The sequence below is a fragment of the Penaeus monodon genome, chromosome 14, assembly GCF_015228065.2.
Source record: "Penaeus monodon isolate SGIC_2016 chromosome 14, NSTDA_Pmon_1, whole genome shotgun sequence".
Taxonomy (NCBI): domain Eukaryota; kingdom Metazoa; phylum Arthropoda; class Malacostraca; order Decapoda; family Penaeidae; genus Penaeus; species Penaeus monodon.
This window is the reverse complement of record NC_051399.1, coordinates 37,309,898-37,324,897: the sequence shown is the minus strand read 5'-3', so window position 1 is coordinate 37,324,897 and position 15,000 is coordinate 37,309,898. Positions and strand designations below refer to the sequence as shown.

At 40.8% G+C, this 15,000-nt stretch overlaps 2 protein-coding genes across 2 annotated transcripts in view; both read right to left on the bottom strand.

Annotated features, from left to right (window-relative positions):
* Positions 1-3,225: 3,225 nt before the first annotated feature.
* Positions 3,226-5,514, bottom strand: LOC119581087 (solute carrier family 41 member 2-like). The gene is made up of 5 exons (XM_037929410.1): positions 5,474-5,514; positions 4,550-4,696; positions 4,249-4,396; positions 3,592-3,800; positions 3,226-3,449 (listed from the first exon to the last, which is right to left on the bottom strand). Exons 2-5 carry the CDS (start codon positions 4,686-4,688, stop codon positions 3,241-3,243), a joined length of 705 nt encoding a protein of 234 aa, XP_037785338.1. The 5' UTR covers positions 4,689-4,696; positions 5,474-5,514; the 3' UTR covers positions 3,226-3,240.
* A 547-nt stretch (positions 5,515-6,061) lies between these two features.
* LOC119581088 (solute carrier family 41 member 1-like) overlaps positions 6,062-15,000 on the bottom strand; it is a gene marked incomplete in the record, with an annotated part of 27,087 nt that continues 18,148 nt past the window's right edge. The window contains 1 exon segment of the mRNA XM_037929411.1: positions 6,062-6,849. Within this exon segment, the coding sequence (XP_037785339.1) occupies positions 6,662-6,849 (188 nt within the window).

Genomic DNA, 15,000 nt, shown 5'->3' with positions numbered 1-15,000 from the left:
TTTTGTTCCCTTTTTTTTTTCCCTTTTTTTTTTCCCCCTTCCCTTTTGTTCTTCCCCCTCTCCCCCCCCTCCTCCCTTCCCCTTTCTCCCTTTTCTTTTTTCTTCCTCGCCCTTTCCCCGGTCTCCCTTCCTTCCCTCCTCCCTCCCCCTCATCACCCTTCCCCCTCCCCATCTCCCCTCTTTTCCCTTCTTTTTCCCCCTTTCCCCCTTTCAAAAGGGTCATTTCCTCTCTTTTCCTCTTTCCCGCCCCTTTTCTCCTTTCCCCTCTTCCCTCTTCCCTCCCCTTTTTTCCCTTTTTTTTTTTTTCTTTTTTCTCTTTTTTCCCATTTCTTTTTTTAGTTTTTCCTTTTCCCATTTTCCCCCCCTTTTTCCCCCCATTCCTCCTTTCCAGCTTTTCTCTCCCTTCCAAGTTCTCTTCTTCTCAAAAGGTTTTCTCTCTTCCTTCGTCTCTTCCAGTCCTTCTCATCTTTCATTTCAGTCTTTCTATCTCCGTGCATTCTTTTTATTCTCTCTCCCTTGTCCTCCCTCTTTTGTGGTTCTTGTCTCTCTTCTCGATCTCCTTCCTCCTTTCTCCAGTTCTCTCGTCTCTCTCTCCCTTCTGCCTCTCCTTCCTCCGTCAAATCTCCCCTTTAAAACGCCTTTAGCAAATCTCCCCATCTCTCTTCCCTCACTCTCCTTCTCTCTCATTTCATCCTTCTCTCTCCAGTCCTCTCTCTCTCTCTTCAGCCCTCTACTCTCTCTCCTCCTCTCTCTTCTCTTCTCTCTTCCCCTACCCAATCTCTTTTCTCTCTCTCTATCTCTCTCTCCGTCACTCTCACCCGTCCTTCTCTCTCTCTCTCTTTCTTCTCTTCCAGTTTTCTCTCCGTCTCTCTCTCAATTCTCTCTCTCTCTCTCTCTCTCTCCCCCTTCTCTCTCTCTTTTCTCTCTCTCTCTTTCTCTTCTTCAAGCCTTGTCTCTGTCCCCTCTTCGGTTTTCCCCTCTCTCTCAGTTCTCTCTTCTCCTCCTCTCCTCTCTCTCTCTCCTCTCTTCTCGACCCCCTTCCTCTTCCTTCCCCTCTCTCTCTCCAGTCTCTCTCCCCAGTCTCTCTCTCTCTTTCAAGTTTCTCTCTCTCTCTCTCTCGTCTCTCTCTCTCTCTCTCCCTCTCTCTCTCCTCTCTCCCCTCTCTCTTCTCTCTCTCTCTCTCTTCTCTCCTCTCATCTCCTCTCTTCAGCCTCTCTTCCCCGTCTCTTCCCTTCCCCCCTCTCCTCTCCCCTCTCTCTCTCTCCTCTCTTCTCCCAGTCTTTCCCTCTCTCTCCCCTCTCTCTCCTCGCTCTCTCTCTCTCTCTCTCCTCTCTCTGTCTCTCTCTCTCTCTCCTCTCTCTCTTTTTCTCTCCTCCCCTCTCTCTCCCCCTCTCTTCCTCTCCCCTCCTCTCTCTTCTCTCCCCCTCCCCTCTCTCTTCTCTCTCTCTCTTCTCCTCGTCTCTCTTTTCCCCTCCCCCTTCTCTCTTCCTCTCTCTCCTCTCTCTCTTCTCTCTCTCTTCTCTCTCTCTCTCTCTCGTCTCTCTCTCTCTCTCTTCCCCTCTCTCTCTCTCTCTCTCTCGTAAAGCCCTTTCTCTCTCTCTCTTCTCCTCAGTCTCTCTCCTCTCTCTCTCCTTCTCCCCTCTCTCTCTTCTCGTCCTCTCTCTCCTCTCTTCTTCTCTTCTCTTTTCTCTCATCTCTCTCCCTCTTCTCTCTCTCACTCTCTCTCTCTCCTCTCTCTCTCTCTCTCTCTCTCTTCTCCTGTCCTCTTTTCCCCTCTCTCTCTCTTCCCCTCTTTTTTCTCTCTCTCTTTTTCCTCTCTCTCTCATTTCTTTTTTCTCTCCCCTCTCCTCTTCCTCTCTCTCTCCTCTTTTCTCTCTCGTCTCTCTCTCTTCTCTCTTTTCTTCTCTCTCTCTCTCCTCCTCATCCCCTTCTCTCTCTCTCTCTCCCTCGCCTCTCTCCTTTTCCTCTCCTCCTCTCCTCATTTCTCTCTCTCTCTCGTCTCTCTCTCTCTCCCCTCGTCTCTCTCGTCTCTCTTCTCTCTCTCTCCCCTCTCTCTCCCCCGCTCTCTCTCTCTTTCTTATCGCCCTCTCTCTCTCTCTCGTCTCTCTCTCTCTCTCATTCTCTCTCTCTCTCTCTCTCACCCTCTCTCTCTCCTCTCCTCCCCACTCTTCCTCCTCTCCTCTCCCCTCCTCTCTCTCCCCGCCTCTCTCTCCTCTCAGCTCTCTCTCTCCTCTCAGTCTCTTTTCTCTTCTCCTCCATTCTCTCTCCTCTTTTCCTCAGTCCTCTCTCCCCTCTCTCTCTCCCCTCTCTCTCTCTCTCTCTCCTTTTCTCTCTTTTTTCAGTCTCTCTCTCTCTCCTTCTCTCTCAGTCTCTCTCTCTCTCTCTCAGTCTCTCTCCCCTTCGCCTCTCTCTCTCCTCCCTCTCTCCCCTTCGCCTCTCTCTCATCCTCTTCTCCCCTTCTCCTCCTCTCATCCTCCCCTCTCTCCCCCTTCCCCATCTCTCTCTCTCCTCCCCTCTCTCTCTCCCCTCCATCTCTCCTCTCTCTCTCTCTCTCTCTCTTCTCATCTCTTTTTCTTCCCCGTCGTCTCTCCTCTCTCTCCTCCTTTTTTCCCCGTCTCTCTCCCTCTCTCTTTTTCTCAGTCTCTCTCTCCCCTCTCTTTTCTCAGTCTCTCTCTCTCTCCCCCTCTCTCTCCCTCTGCCCTCTCTCTCTCCCCTCTCTCTCTCTCTGTCTCTCCTCTCCTTTCTTCTCCCCCTCTCTCTCTCTCTCTTTCTCTCTCTCCTCTCTCTGTCTCTCTCTCTCTCTCTCTCTCTGTCTCTCTCCCTCCTTCTCTCTCCTCTCTCTCTCTCCCTCTCTGTCTCTCTCTCTCTCTCTCAGTCTCTCTCTACACCAAAGTAGAATTTTAACACACTACCTGATCCATTTTTTTGTTATAATAATAATAATAATTACATAAAAGAAAAAATCTTAATAATAATTACTGAAAAGAAAAAATCTGAGGTGAAAGGTGTGGTGCCGTCCTGATCTTACTTACATTAACATTTATTGACCAATGAAGGAGGTCTCATTTCTTAGAACAACAATGTCAGTAGTTTTAGTTAAGAATGAAAAAGAAGAGGAGAGAAGTCTTCTATTTATAGTGTACTGTTCCAGAAGTGGGTATTATCACTTTATAAAATGTTTTTGTCATTCATGTCTCCTTTCTACTTTCTTATTATTTATTGGCAGACAGTCCCTTTATACTAAATGATGTAAGTTCTCTCATGCACGTAGTTAACTAATCCAAACACAATGAACCATACCTGGAGGAAAGCAGCCAGCAAGTAAGTAACCACGAAGATGGGTGTGAGAGATGTGTGGCCAGCCTTCAGGTAGGAGATGGTGTACATAAAGACAAGATGCCCAGGAACCACCAAGAGCAGCAGCACACGAGCCGTTCTTGGGTGACCCACTGTAGATTGGCATTGACAACATGGCTTGTTAACTTGATTCAAATTACCACAGAGTTTATAATGATATAGTGATACGTACACAATACAATAATCACAATAAAGCCACAAAAACTGAAACAATCATAATAGCAGGAAACTCACCCCTGGCACAGAATGCAGAAATCGGGTTGATGCATAGATTCGTTACAAACTTTGGCATCTTCCCGAGTGGAGCTGCTGCATGGAGAGCTGTCGAGATGCGTGATGCTTGCACAGCCACCAAGTTACCTCCAACACCATTGATGACAGGTTGGAACACTGCAATACCTTTGTAACTACTTACAGTGTAGTCTAGGATGAGCCCACCAAGACTGCAATGAAAGCAAGCTGTATGAAGACTCATTTACAAGAGGAAAATTCCAAAAGCAAGTGAAATTAATTACTTGCTTGCATTCCTATATTCCATGAAAGACTACCTGCTTTCTTGAGGTTCTTTGTACATTATCATTAGAAACAATAATTTTAAAGTGCCAGCTAGAAATCTAGGGTCCTGAAATACCTGATCTAGAAGTCATTTTTTAAACTTTGGGCATCCTTTGAACATGTCAAGGTGATTTCAGAAATTCTTTTCAGCATCAAAGTGCTAACATTTTTCTACTGGGCAAGAATGTCAAAACTGCCAAGGTTTGTGCAGCATTCACCTGACACCATGGGTAACAAATAGCCTGATTGAAAGCAATGCAACAAAGCACTCTGTATCACATTGCCCTAAGATTCTTTCCCATAGAATAATCCATACACAGGAAATCAGATACATACCTGGAGATCATCATGGCAGAGATGACAGGGGTCCATCCAGAATACAGGACCTCCTTTGTATGCTTGTTACGTGAGGCCAACCATACCCAGAGTGGTAATGAGAGAATATAACCAACAACTATGACAGGACTGAGCCACTGGTCTGTGTCTAACAAAAAGAGAGAATGATAAACATGAGTATCACATTTTACTCTTTAATGTCCAACAACATGATAAACATAGTACCAAAATAGTTGTTATTAGCTCTAACAAAAATGTTCAATTTGCACAGAGATCTTTAGTGCAAATCTTATCCACTTACTTTTAGAAGCATAGAGTACAGATGCAATCCAAGCCAGGAGGCCAAGTGTAGTCAAGTCTCCTAGTGAAGCAGCTATAGGAGTAGCTACATTGTCAGGATTAATATTACATTTACGTGAAAACAGAATGACCCCAACCATGATGACACCTGAAGAGAAAGATATTTCTTTTTAGAGTACAGGATAAGTCACTATAGACTATTATTCAGATGTGTATACAGAAATATGATCAATCAAGATACAAAATAAAACATATACTTAACATAACAATAGTGATAACAGTAACAAAACAAAAACAACAACAACAATAATAATGATACACATAAACAGAGATAGAGAGAAACACCAAGGAGCAAGATGAAGTGCTGGAGGGAAAAAAGGAGAATGGTTGAAAGAGAGTAGATTACAGTAAGAAGGGAAGAGAGACAGAGAAAGAGGGAGAAAAAGGAAGAAGAGAGAGAGTTAAGATGATGATGAAGACGAAGACGGAGAAGAAGAAGGAGGAGGAGGAGGAGGAGGAGGAGGAGGAGGAGGAGGAGGAGGAGGAGGAGGAGGAGGAGGAGGAGGAGGAGGAGGAGGAGGAGGAGAGGAGGAGAGGAGGGGAGGAGGAGAGAGGAAGGAAGGAAGAGAGGAGGAGAGGAGAGGAGGAGAGGGAGGGGAGGGGAAGAGAGGGAGAGAGGAGAGAGAGAGAGAGAGAGAGAGAGAGAGAGAGAGAGAGAGAGAGAGAGAAAAGAGCAAGAGATAGTGAGAGAGAAAGAAGGAAAGAAGAGAGAAATAGAGAGAGAGAAAGCAAAATATGAAGAAAGAGACCTTCCCCTAAACCAAAACACATCACTGACCCCAATGCCAAAATCCTAACAGCCCACAACACGCCCGCACACCCACTACTGACCCTTCTATTCCTCCCCATCCCTTAGTTTCCTCACCTAAGATGAATGAAGCCAGGGAGCGGTGACGGCTGGGCACAAGCAGCGGTGAGGCAACCACCCACCCCAGCAGCTGCGTGAATGACCTACAACTAGGCTTGGGCATCGAATTAGGAGGCTGCGATTTGAGGAAGAAAACACGATTTAACTAATGGATTTTGCATTTATGAATGGAGAGAACAAGCATGGAGATTTAGTATGTATCAGCTTCACTGAATAATGTAGTGGGCAAAACCTATTTCCTTAAATTTCTTTTTTTCCTGATCTTTTGTCTCTTGCAAAGAAATCAACTGACTGTATATCACTTTTTTCTCTCTCTCATCCAGATTGCTCCACTAGTGCTCAGCTACCAAGGAGTCAATTAGTAGGCCCCAGTAACCACACCTGATTTCCCTATTTCCTGAATTTATGGGAAAAAGTTTTTTATGCTATTAATATCAATACTGTTATAATCGTTATTGATAATCATAATGTTACGAAAATACTAATAACAATAAAAATATAAATCTTTAAATCTTTCTAAAAGTCAAGAAAAATAGTAAACATGAGATAGGTAGGACTAACAACTGACTCATTGGTGACTAAGCACTTGTGAAGCCATCTCTATGTAAAGACAATTAATAAAATAGAATTAAAGTGGACATGGCATGTATTTTTACCACCCAGGGCAACTGGCTTAATGAAGAAGAAAAAAATAATAAATAAATAATATAAAATTTATGCAACTGATGTAGAAAGATTTTGTATTTTCTGAATGCATTTAACAATCTTCAAATCTATTTTCTTCCAAAACATAGAAAAACCCATTTCTTGTACAAATCTACTTCTCCTGTTATGTTTTGAAAGATGCTCCTAGAATTTATTTATTTATTTTATTTTATTTATTTATTTATTTATTTTCTTTTTCTTTTTCTTTTTTTTAAGAAAAGATATCCTGCATTTAACTGCATATGACCCATGTGTTAAAATAAATAGCTAAGAAAAAGCACAAAAATATGTGAAACTGCCAAGCTGAAATAGAGTGCATCTAATATGCCCACAAATACAATATATTTACAGGAAAGCTGATACATAACTGAAATCTCCAAAAGAAATGCAATATGTTGCAGTTGTTCCAGACTTCATAAATGCTATAGAATATATCACAATTACTTAGTTAAAATCTAAATCTAACATGAACCATCCCTTTTAAGCAATAACAAAATGAGAAAGAAAAGAAGAGAGATCCTCATTTACCTGAATAAGTGCAAGGTTGCCAATTATCATGGATATGCACTCTTCCCGTTTGTCAAGGTGACCCAAGTTGGCATGGGTGGAAAGACGAGACGCTAGAGTCATTTCTAAATTTCCCTTCAGACCCAGTAGCGCTGGCACCAGAAAACACTGCTAATTTTGAAACCCCTTGGTAGGTCTTCCATTCCCCCGCAAAGTGGGTAATTAACATAAAAATTAATGAGACCTTCTTAAATTTAAACGTAAAAAAAGGGGGGGCAGGAAAGGGGGGGAGAGGAAAAAAAAAACTTTAAGTAAATATTTCTCCCCTACCCGGGCCCAGAACCGGAAAGGGAGAAACCCGCTGGGAGAAGGGACTTGTCCCCCTTCGGGTTCTCCATCCCCGCCATAAAAATTGGAACACCGAAAAAATTTTCCCACCCCCTTGAACCCCCAAGTTGCAAAGGGCAAAGGTTCCCCTTTTCCCCTAATTTAAAATAAATAATTTAATTTATTTTATTTTTTTTTTAAATTAAAATTAAAAAATTTATAATTTTATAATTAATTAAATAATAATTAAATTTTAATTTTTAATAATAATTTTAAAAAAAAAAAAAATATTTTTTCTTTTAAAACCAGGCTAAACCATCTTGTTCAAAAAAAAAAATAATAAAATAAAAAATAATAAAATAAATAAAATAAAAAATAAAAAAAATTAATTAATAAAATAAAAAAATAAAATAATTAATAATAATAAAATTAATAATAAAAATAAAAATTAAAATTTTTAATAATAATAATTTTAATATTAATTTTACAAAAAAAAACTCCAAGGCAAAAAAAATTTGTTTTAAAAAGAACCCTATAAATGCAAAAATTTCCCTTTACACTAATTAAAAACAATTTTGGAAAAAGCAGGAAAGCTTAATTCAAACCCCAACGAAACAACCCCCAAGGGGGGGGCCCAAAAAAAAAAAAAAAAACCAAAAACTTTAAATCAGGGGAAAAAACTCCCCTATGATAAGAAATAGTTTTGGGATTTTCAATTAAAGTCCCTAAAAGTTACTTTTTACAAAAACAGGGAAGAACCCAGGAAAAACGGGGAAAAGATTTTTGGGTTTTGGAAAAAAAAAAATTTTTGGGGCCCCCCCCCTTTAAAACCAAAGAAAAATTTTAAGACAGGAGTTGAGTGTGCCTAAAAAAAACCCCCCAAAGGGCTAATTTAATGAAATCTGCCAAAATAAAAATGGCCAAAAACAGGGTAATTGTTTATTGTTGGGGAAAATTTTTGGTTTAAAGGTTTCTTTAAAAACAAAAAAGCCAATTAAAGAAAACTAAAAGCTTTTGGGAGGGGTGTAAATTTCTTTGGTTCAAAAGAACAAAGGGGAAAAAAGAGAGGGGGGGAGGGCCCAAAAAAAATCAAAGCAAAACCCAATTGGGGAAAAAAAAGACAGAGAGAAAGGGAAGGCGAAAAATAAAAGCAAAAGAAAGTGAAGGGAGGGAAAAAGGAAAACCAGAGGAAGGGAGGGAGGGAAGGAGGGAGGAAGGAGAGGGAGGGAGAGAGAGAGAGAGGGGAGAAAAGGAGGAGAGGAAAAGAAAAGGGAGGAAAAAGGGGAGAGAGAGGGAGAGGAAGAGAGAGGGAGGGAGGGAGGGGAGAGGGGAGGGAGGGGGGAGGGGGGGAGGGAAGGGGGGGGAGGGGGGGAAGGGGGAGGGGGAGGGGGAGAGGAGAAAAAGAGAAGAGAGAGAGAGAGAGAGAGAGAGAGAGGAGAGAGAGAGAGAGGGGGGGGGGGGGGGGGAGGAGAGAGAGAGACAGAGAGAGGAGAGAAGAGAGAGAGAGACAGAGAGAGAGAGAGAAGAAAAGGGAAAGGGAGGAAGAGAGAGAGAGGAAGGAGAGGAGAGAGCGAGGAGAGAGGGGAAAAGGGAAAGGAGAGAGAAGGAGAAGGAGAAAGGGAGAGGAGAGGGAGGGGAGGAAAAAGGGAAAAAGGGAGAGAAAAGAGGGGGGAGAGAGGGGGGAAAGGGAAAAGAGAGGGAAAAGGAGAGGGAGGGGGAAGGGGGAGAGGGAGAGAGGGAGAAGAGAGAGAGAGGAGAGGAGAGAGAGAGAGAGAGAGAGAGAAGAGAGAGAGAGAGAGGGAGAGAGAGAGGAGAGAGAGAAGAGGAGAGGGAGGGGGAGAGGGGGGAGGGAGAGGGAGAGGAGAGGGAGAGGAGAGAGAGGAAAGGGAGAGAGAGAGGGAGAGGGGGGGAGGGGGAAGAAAAGGAGAGAGAGAGAGAGAGAGAGAATGGGAGAGAGAAAGGAGAGAGAAGAAAGGGGGGGGGGGGGGGGGGGAAGAGAGAGGAGGGAGGGGAAATGAGAAGAAAAGAGAGAGAGAAATTGAAAGAGAGAGAGAGAGAGAGAGAAAAAAAAGAAGGGGAGAGAGAGAAAAAATAGGAGGAGAGAGAGAGAGAGAGGAGAGAAGAGAGGAGAGAGAGAGAGAGAGAGAGAGAGAGAGAGGGAAAAGAGAGAGAGGAGAGAAATTAAAAGGAGAGGAGAGAGAAAAATGAGAGAGGGAAAAAGAAAAAGAGAGAGAGAGAGAGGAGAGAGGAGAGAGAGAAAAGTTGAGCCCAAAAATACTTTATCCGACATTGTCTCCTGTAATTTTTTAAACCCTTTGCAAATTGACAAATAAAACTCTTAACATGACCACATACCCGCACACACGTGACACAAACATATGCACAAATACACTCACAATCAAAAAAAGGAGCACGTCACACACACATATACGAGGTGATAGCATATACACATTGACAAATTCATACAGATACACAAATGAATAAATAAATAAGAAAGAGAGATGCAAAAATATATATAGATATATAAATGTATATATTTCATATATATATATATATATATATATATTATATATATATAATATATATAATTTTTATATATATATATAATGTGTGGTGTGTGTGTGTGTGTGTGTGTGTTTGGGGTGTGTGTGTGTGTGGTGTGTGTGTTTGTTTGTGTGGTGTGTGTGTGTTTTGTGTGTGTTGTGGTGTATGTATGTGGTGTTTTTTGGGGTGTTTTTTGTTTGTTTTGTGTGTGGTGTGTTTTGGTGGGGGTTTTTTTTGGTGTTTTTTGTTGTGTATGTTTGGGGTGTATGTTGGGGTGTTTTGTATTATTCTTTAAAAAATTTTTTTATTTATTTTTTTTAAAGGGGTGGTGTGTGGTTGGTGTGTGTGTGTGTGGTTGGGTGTGTGTGGTGTGTGTGGTGGGGGGGTTGTGTGTTGGTTTTGGGTTGTTTGTGTGTGTGTGTTTTTGTGTGTTGTATGTGGTGTTGTGTGGTATGTGTGTGTGTGTGTGTGTGTGTGTGTGTTGGGGTGTGTGGTGTGTTGTGGGTGTGTGTGTGTGTGGTGTGTGTGGTGTATGTAGTTTTTGTTGTTTTATGTTGTTGTGTGGGTGTTTTGGGGTGTGTGTGTGTGTGTTGTGTGTGTGGTGTTGTTGTTGTGTGGGGGTGTTTGTGTTGGTGTGTGTGATGGGGGTTGGGGTAAAAAAAAAATTGTGTGTGTGTTTGTGGTGTGGTGTATGTGTGGTGTGATTGTGGGGTGTGTATTGTGTTTTTATTTTGGGTATGTGTGTGTGTGTGTGTGTGTGTTTGTGTTGTTGTGTGGTTGTGTGGGGTGGTGTGTTGTGTGTGGGTGGTGTGTGTGTGTGTGTGTGGGGTGTGTGTGGGGTGGTGGTGTGTTTTGGGGGTGGGCGGGTGGTGTGTATGAGGGGAGAGAGAAAGGGGAGAGAGAGGGGAGAGAGAAGGGGAGAGAGAGAGAAAAGAGGGGAGAGAGGAGAGAGAGAAAAGAGAGAGAAAGAGAGAGAAAAAAAAGAGAAAAAGATAGAAAAAAAGAAAAAAAAGAGAAAGAAAAAGAGAGAAAAGAGAGAGAGATGAGAGAAAGAGGAAAGAAGAGAGAAGAGAGGAGAGAGAGAGAGAAAAGAAGGAAAAGAAGGGGGAAGGGGGGGGAGGAGAGAGAGGAGAGAGAGAGAAGAGAGAGAAAGAGAAAAGAGAAGAGAAGAGAAAGAGAGAGAGAGAGAGAGAGAGAGGAGGCAGAGGAGAGAGAGAGGAGGCGGAGAAAGAGGAGGAGGAAAAAGAGAAAAAGAGGAAAAGAAGGAAGAGAAAAAAAGAAAAAGAGGGAGAGAGAAAAAGAGAGAGAGGAGAGAGACGAGTAGAGGAGAGAGGAAGAGAGAGAGAGAAAGACGAGAGAGAAAAAAGAGAGAGAGAAAGAGAGAGAGAAGAGGAGGGGGGAGGGGGGGAGAAGAGAAGAAAGGGGGGAGGAGAGAGGGGAGAGAGAAGAGAGGAGAGGAAGAAGAGAGAGAGGAGAGGGGAGAGAGAGAGGAGGGGAGAGAAAAAAAAAAAAGAGGAGGGAAAAAGAGGGAAGAAGAAAAAAGGGGGAAAAAAAAGAAAAAAAATTTGAAAGGGATTTGAAAAAAAGGGGAAAAAAGGGATAGGCCAAGAAAAAAAACCAAGGAAAAAAGGAAAGAAAAAAAGGGGAAAAAAACCCCCAAAAGGGGGAAGGGTAAAAAAAAGGGGGAAAGGGGGAAAAAAAAGGGGCAAGGGAAAAAGGACGGGAAAAAAAGGGGGGAAGAAAAAAAAACCAGGGAAAGGCCCTAACTTTCCCCAAAACCTGCTATTTTTTCTCCCAAAATTTATTTTTCCCCCTTTTTTTTTTTCCCCCTTTTTTTTTCCCTTTTTCCCCTTTTTTCCCCCCCCTTTTTGCCCCCCCTTTTTTTCCCCCTTCTTCTTTGAACTCACAATTTTTTTTCCCCCCCCCCCCTTTTTTTTTCCATTTTTCCCCGTAAAAATATTTTTCCGTTTTTTTAAAAAAAAAAAAAACCCCCCACATTCCCTTTGTCCCCCCTTTTTTTTTCAAAAATTAGAGAGAGAGAGAGAGAGAGAGAGAGAGAGAGAGAGAGAGAGAGAGAGAGAGAGAGAGACGTACATACACATTCCCAAAAGAGGTCCACGTGTCCTGCCCACCCAATTCCCTGCAGGGTATTAGCCCACATTGACAATATATATCAGGGGGGATATCCATCAGCCCTTAGCTATTCCCCATTTCCTATTTGTGTAACAGCTATTTTCCTGTTTACATCTCACAACTCTCACAACCGTCATCTATCTATTCCTTGGATACTTGCCTAGAATAAACAAGAATCTTTTCACATGTGTACTGCTTACCTCCCCAGGGTCAATGCAGTCATTTTTGTAAGGGTTTTCATATACCCATTACCCTGTGTTTTCTCTGCTATGGGCATACATCATACAAAATTGTTGCATCATGTAAATGAGGTATGCAAGGAAAAAGACCGCTAAGGTGATTTACTTGCTAATTTTTCCATCTCTCTCTTTTTCCAATCCATTGGGCACAAGGGCCTCTAAGCTTTCACCTGCATGCTTCTCAGTTATTGCCTTCTGCTTTCTTCCCCCTTTCATTTCCTTCCATTTCTTCTTTTTTGTAACTCACAATTACAAATCCATTTACTTACATCCTTACCCACATTCTTTTGTCCTTCTTATTATTACCTTCTCTTTCTGTTGTAATTTCCAGTTTCTAGTTCTCAGCTCTTTGCCTATAATCTGTATAATTATCCAACTCCCCCTCCTTCCCGCCTCCCTCATTCTCTCTTTTTTTACACCTTGCACTTCTTCTCTCCCTCCCGATCATTCGCCTTCCTTCCCTCCCTTTCCTACTCTCCCCAACTACCTCCCTCCTTCCCTCTGCCCCTCTTTCCCTACCTCCCTTCCTCTCCTCTTCCTTCCCTACCTTCTTCCCTTTCCCCTCCTACCCAACCTCCCTCATTCTCTCCTTCCCTCCCTCCAGCACTGTGTCTACCAAGCAACTCAACATAAAAAGTGCCCGTAAAGGTGCATGTTGCAAGCTGAGTGTTGCAAACAGAAAGTTCATAATCAGCAGCATGCAAAAATGATACCTCTTGTATGAAGGATTTAGGGTGATTTTCCCTATACTTTCATCATGCAATTCAACAATGAATCCAAGCACTCCTATAAAATGATGATTACATTGGCCAACATAGGCTGCAGTTTCACATATGGATACCGTGCTCACACATACCTCAGTAGGTAGAACATAATCATTTTCTTTCCTATTCTTTCCCCCTCAAACAATGTAAACCAAAAAACTGGAGACATCATACAAAAAGCAAACCACTGCCTCTGCTCATTAACTCGGCCCAACCAACCCAACACTGATATAAAGCCTCCACGATCTTGAAATCTGAACCATACCCTTGACATTCTTGTATTCTAAAACCAGGTGTCCTTAAAAGTTATGTATAATACAGTATATCCATAATGGATGATCTCTTTTTAACACATGCACAAAAACCTGGACTCAAGGTACCTGAATGATAATGAAAAAAAAAAAAAAGCTGACCATTCCAGTTCTGTTTTTTGCTAATTTTCATTTTCTTTTAGTTTCAACTGCAAATATGATACTTGCTTAATCACTGTTTTCATTATTTTTCCTTTTCTCTTGCTAAAGCATTCATTGGTTGAAAATTTATTTGTCAGTAATAATCCCTTCAGTGTAAAAATAAATAAATAAATTCTAGATTTTTCTGCAAACTGGAGTCAAAACTACTACTATGAGTAGACAAAACATCTAATCATTCATTCATTGTGAATGAATGTACACACTATAACTCTTCATACAAATAGACAGGTAGATAGATATAAACAGACACGCAAATTGAAAATAATAATAATAACAATAATAACAATAAAAATGATGATGAATGATGAATGATGAAGATGAAGATGATGATAAAAATGAATAAAAAATAAAATAAAATAACATCAACAAAATAAAATAACAATAACAATAACAAGACGAAGACGATGATGATGATGATGATGATGATGATGATGATGATGATGATGATGATGATGATGATGATGATGATGATGATGATGATGATGATGATGATGATGATGATGATGATGATAACAACAACAACAACAACAACAAACAACAACAATAATTATTATTATTATAATTATAATTATAACTATAATAATAATAATAATAATAATAATAATAATAATAATAATAATAATAATAATAATAATAATAATAATAATAATAATAATAATAATAATAATAACATCAAAATAATAATAATAATAATAATAATAATAATAATAATATAAGAATGATAATAAAATAAATAACAACAACATTAACAACAACAATGACAACAACAACAATAATAACGATAACAATAATATTAACATAAATAATAATAATAATAATAATAATAATAATAATAATAATAAAACAATAATATCAATAATATTATTATTATTGTTAATACTACCACAGCCATAACAACAAGTCAAATTAACAATATGACAACAATGATATATAAATAATAACAATAGTAATAGTCATGTTGATAGTAGTTACAAACTTTAGAGCCACAACAAACTTTCCACAGCCATGTTTATAAGGGGTGTAAGGCCGGTTGAAAATTGGTGGTGGAATCCCAGAGTGATCACACCATTTAGTGCACTTATTCACCCTGGCCTTCATTTGAAAGGTTAAGTTCCCATAAAGTTGTAAAAGGATCAATGTTTGTGGGGAAAAATCATTGCCAAACTCAAGTACTTTGTCACTGCACATCAGATCAAGGCCTGTCTCTCTGGCGCATTTTCATGTGCGCATGCCTGAGTGTTTTTTTCCAATGGTCAAAGAATGATATAAAAAGGATGTGTCCTAAACAGGCAACTGGGAAACAGGTAGACAGGTAAAAGCATCATCTGACAGCCTTCATAACAAGACAAAGAAAAGGGGGAAAAAAAAAACATAATCAATCCCTGAACTCTATCATTCCTCACCTCCTCATATATATTCAAGGTGAAACAGATCTACAAATCATCTTCTACGATCTCACTAAACAAACCTTTTTGCTGACCACATCCCGGAATCATATGCTAAGGTATCTGTCCCTCTGTAACCAAAAACAGTAACCCTGGGATATTTACAGTTTGCAGAAAGGTCACTCGTCAAGGGACAAAAGGTTTAAGTTCCCATAAGCCCCGCACAGTCTGGTTCTCTTCTAGCCAAATCATCCCCTTATCATAGACTCGGATAGTCATTTGCATACAACTCATTATCTGGGGTGGTCAATGGAGACATCAACAAGACACCAACATTATAATCTACGCACTTGATCCTAACAGAAAAAGTAACCTTCAGCAATCTTGGATAATGGCGCAGTTACGTGTGTATTGTAGTACTAATTCTTTTTTTTTTTTTTTTACAAA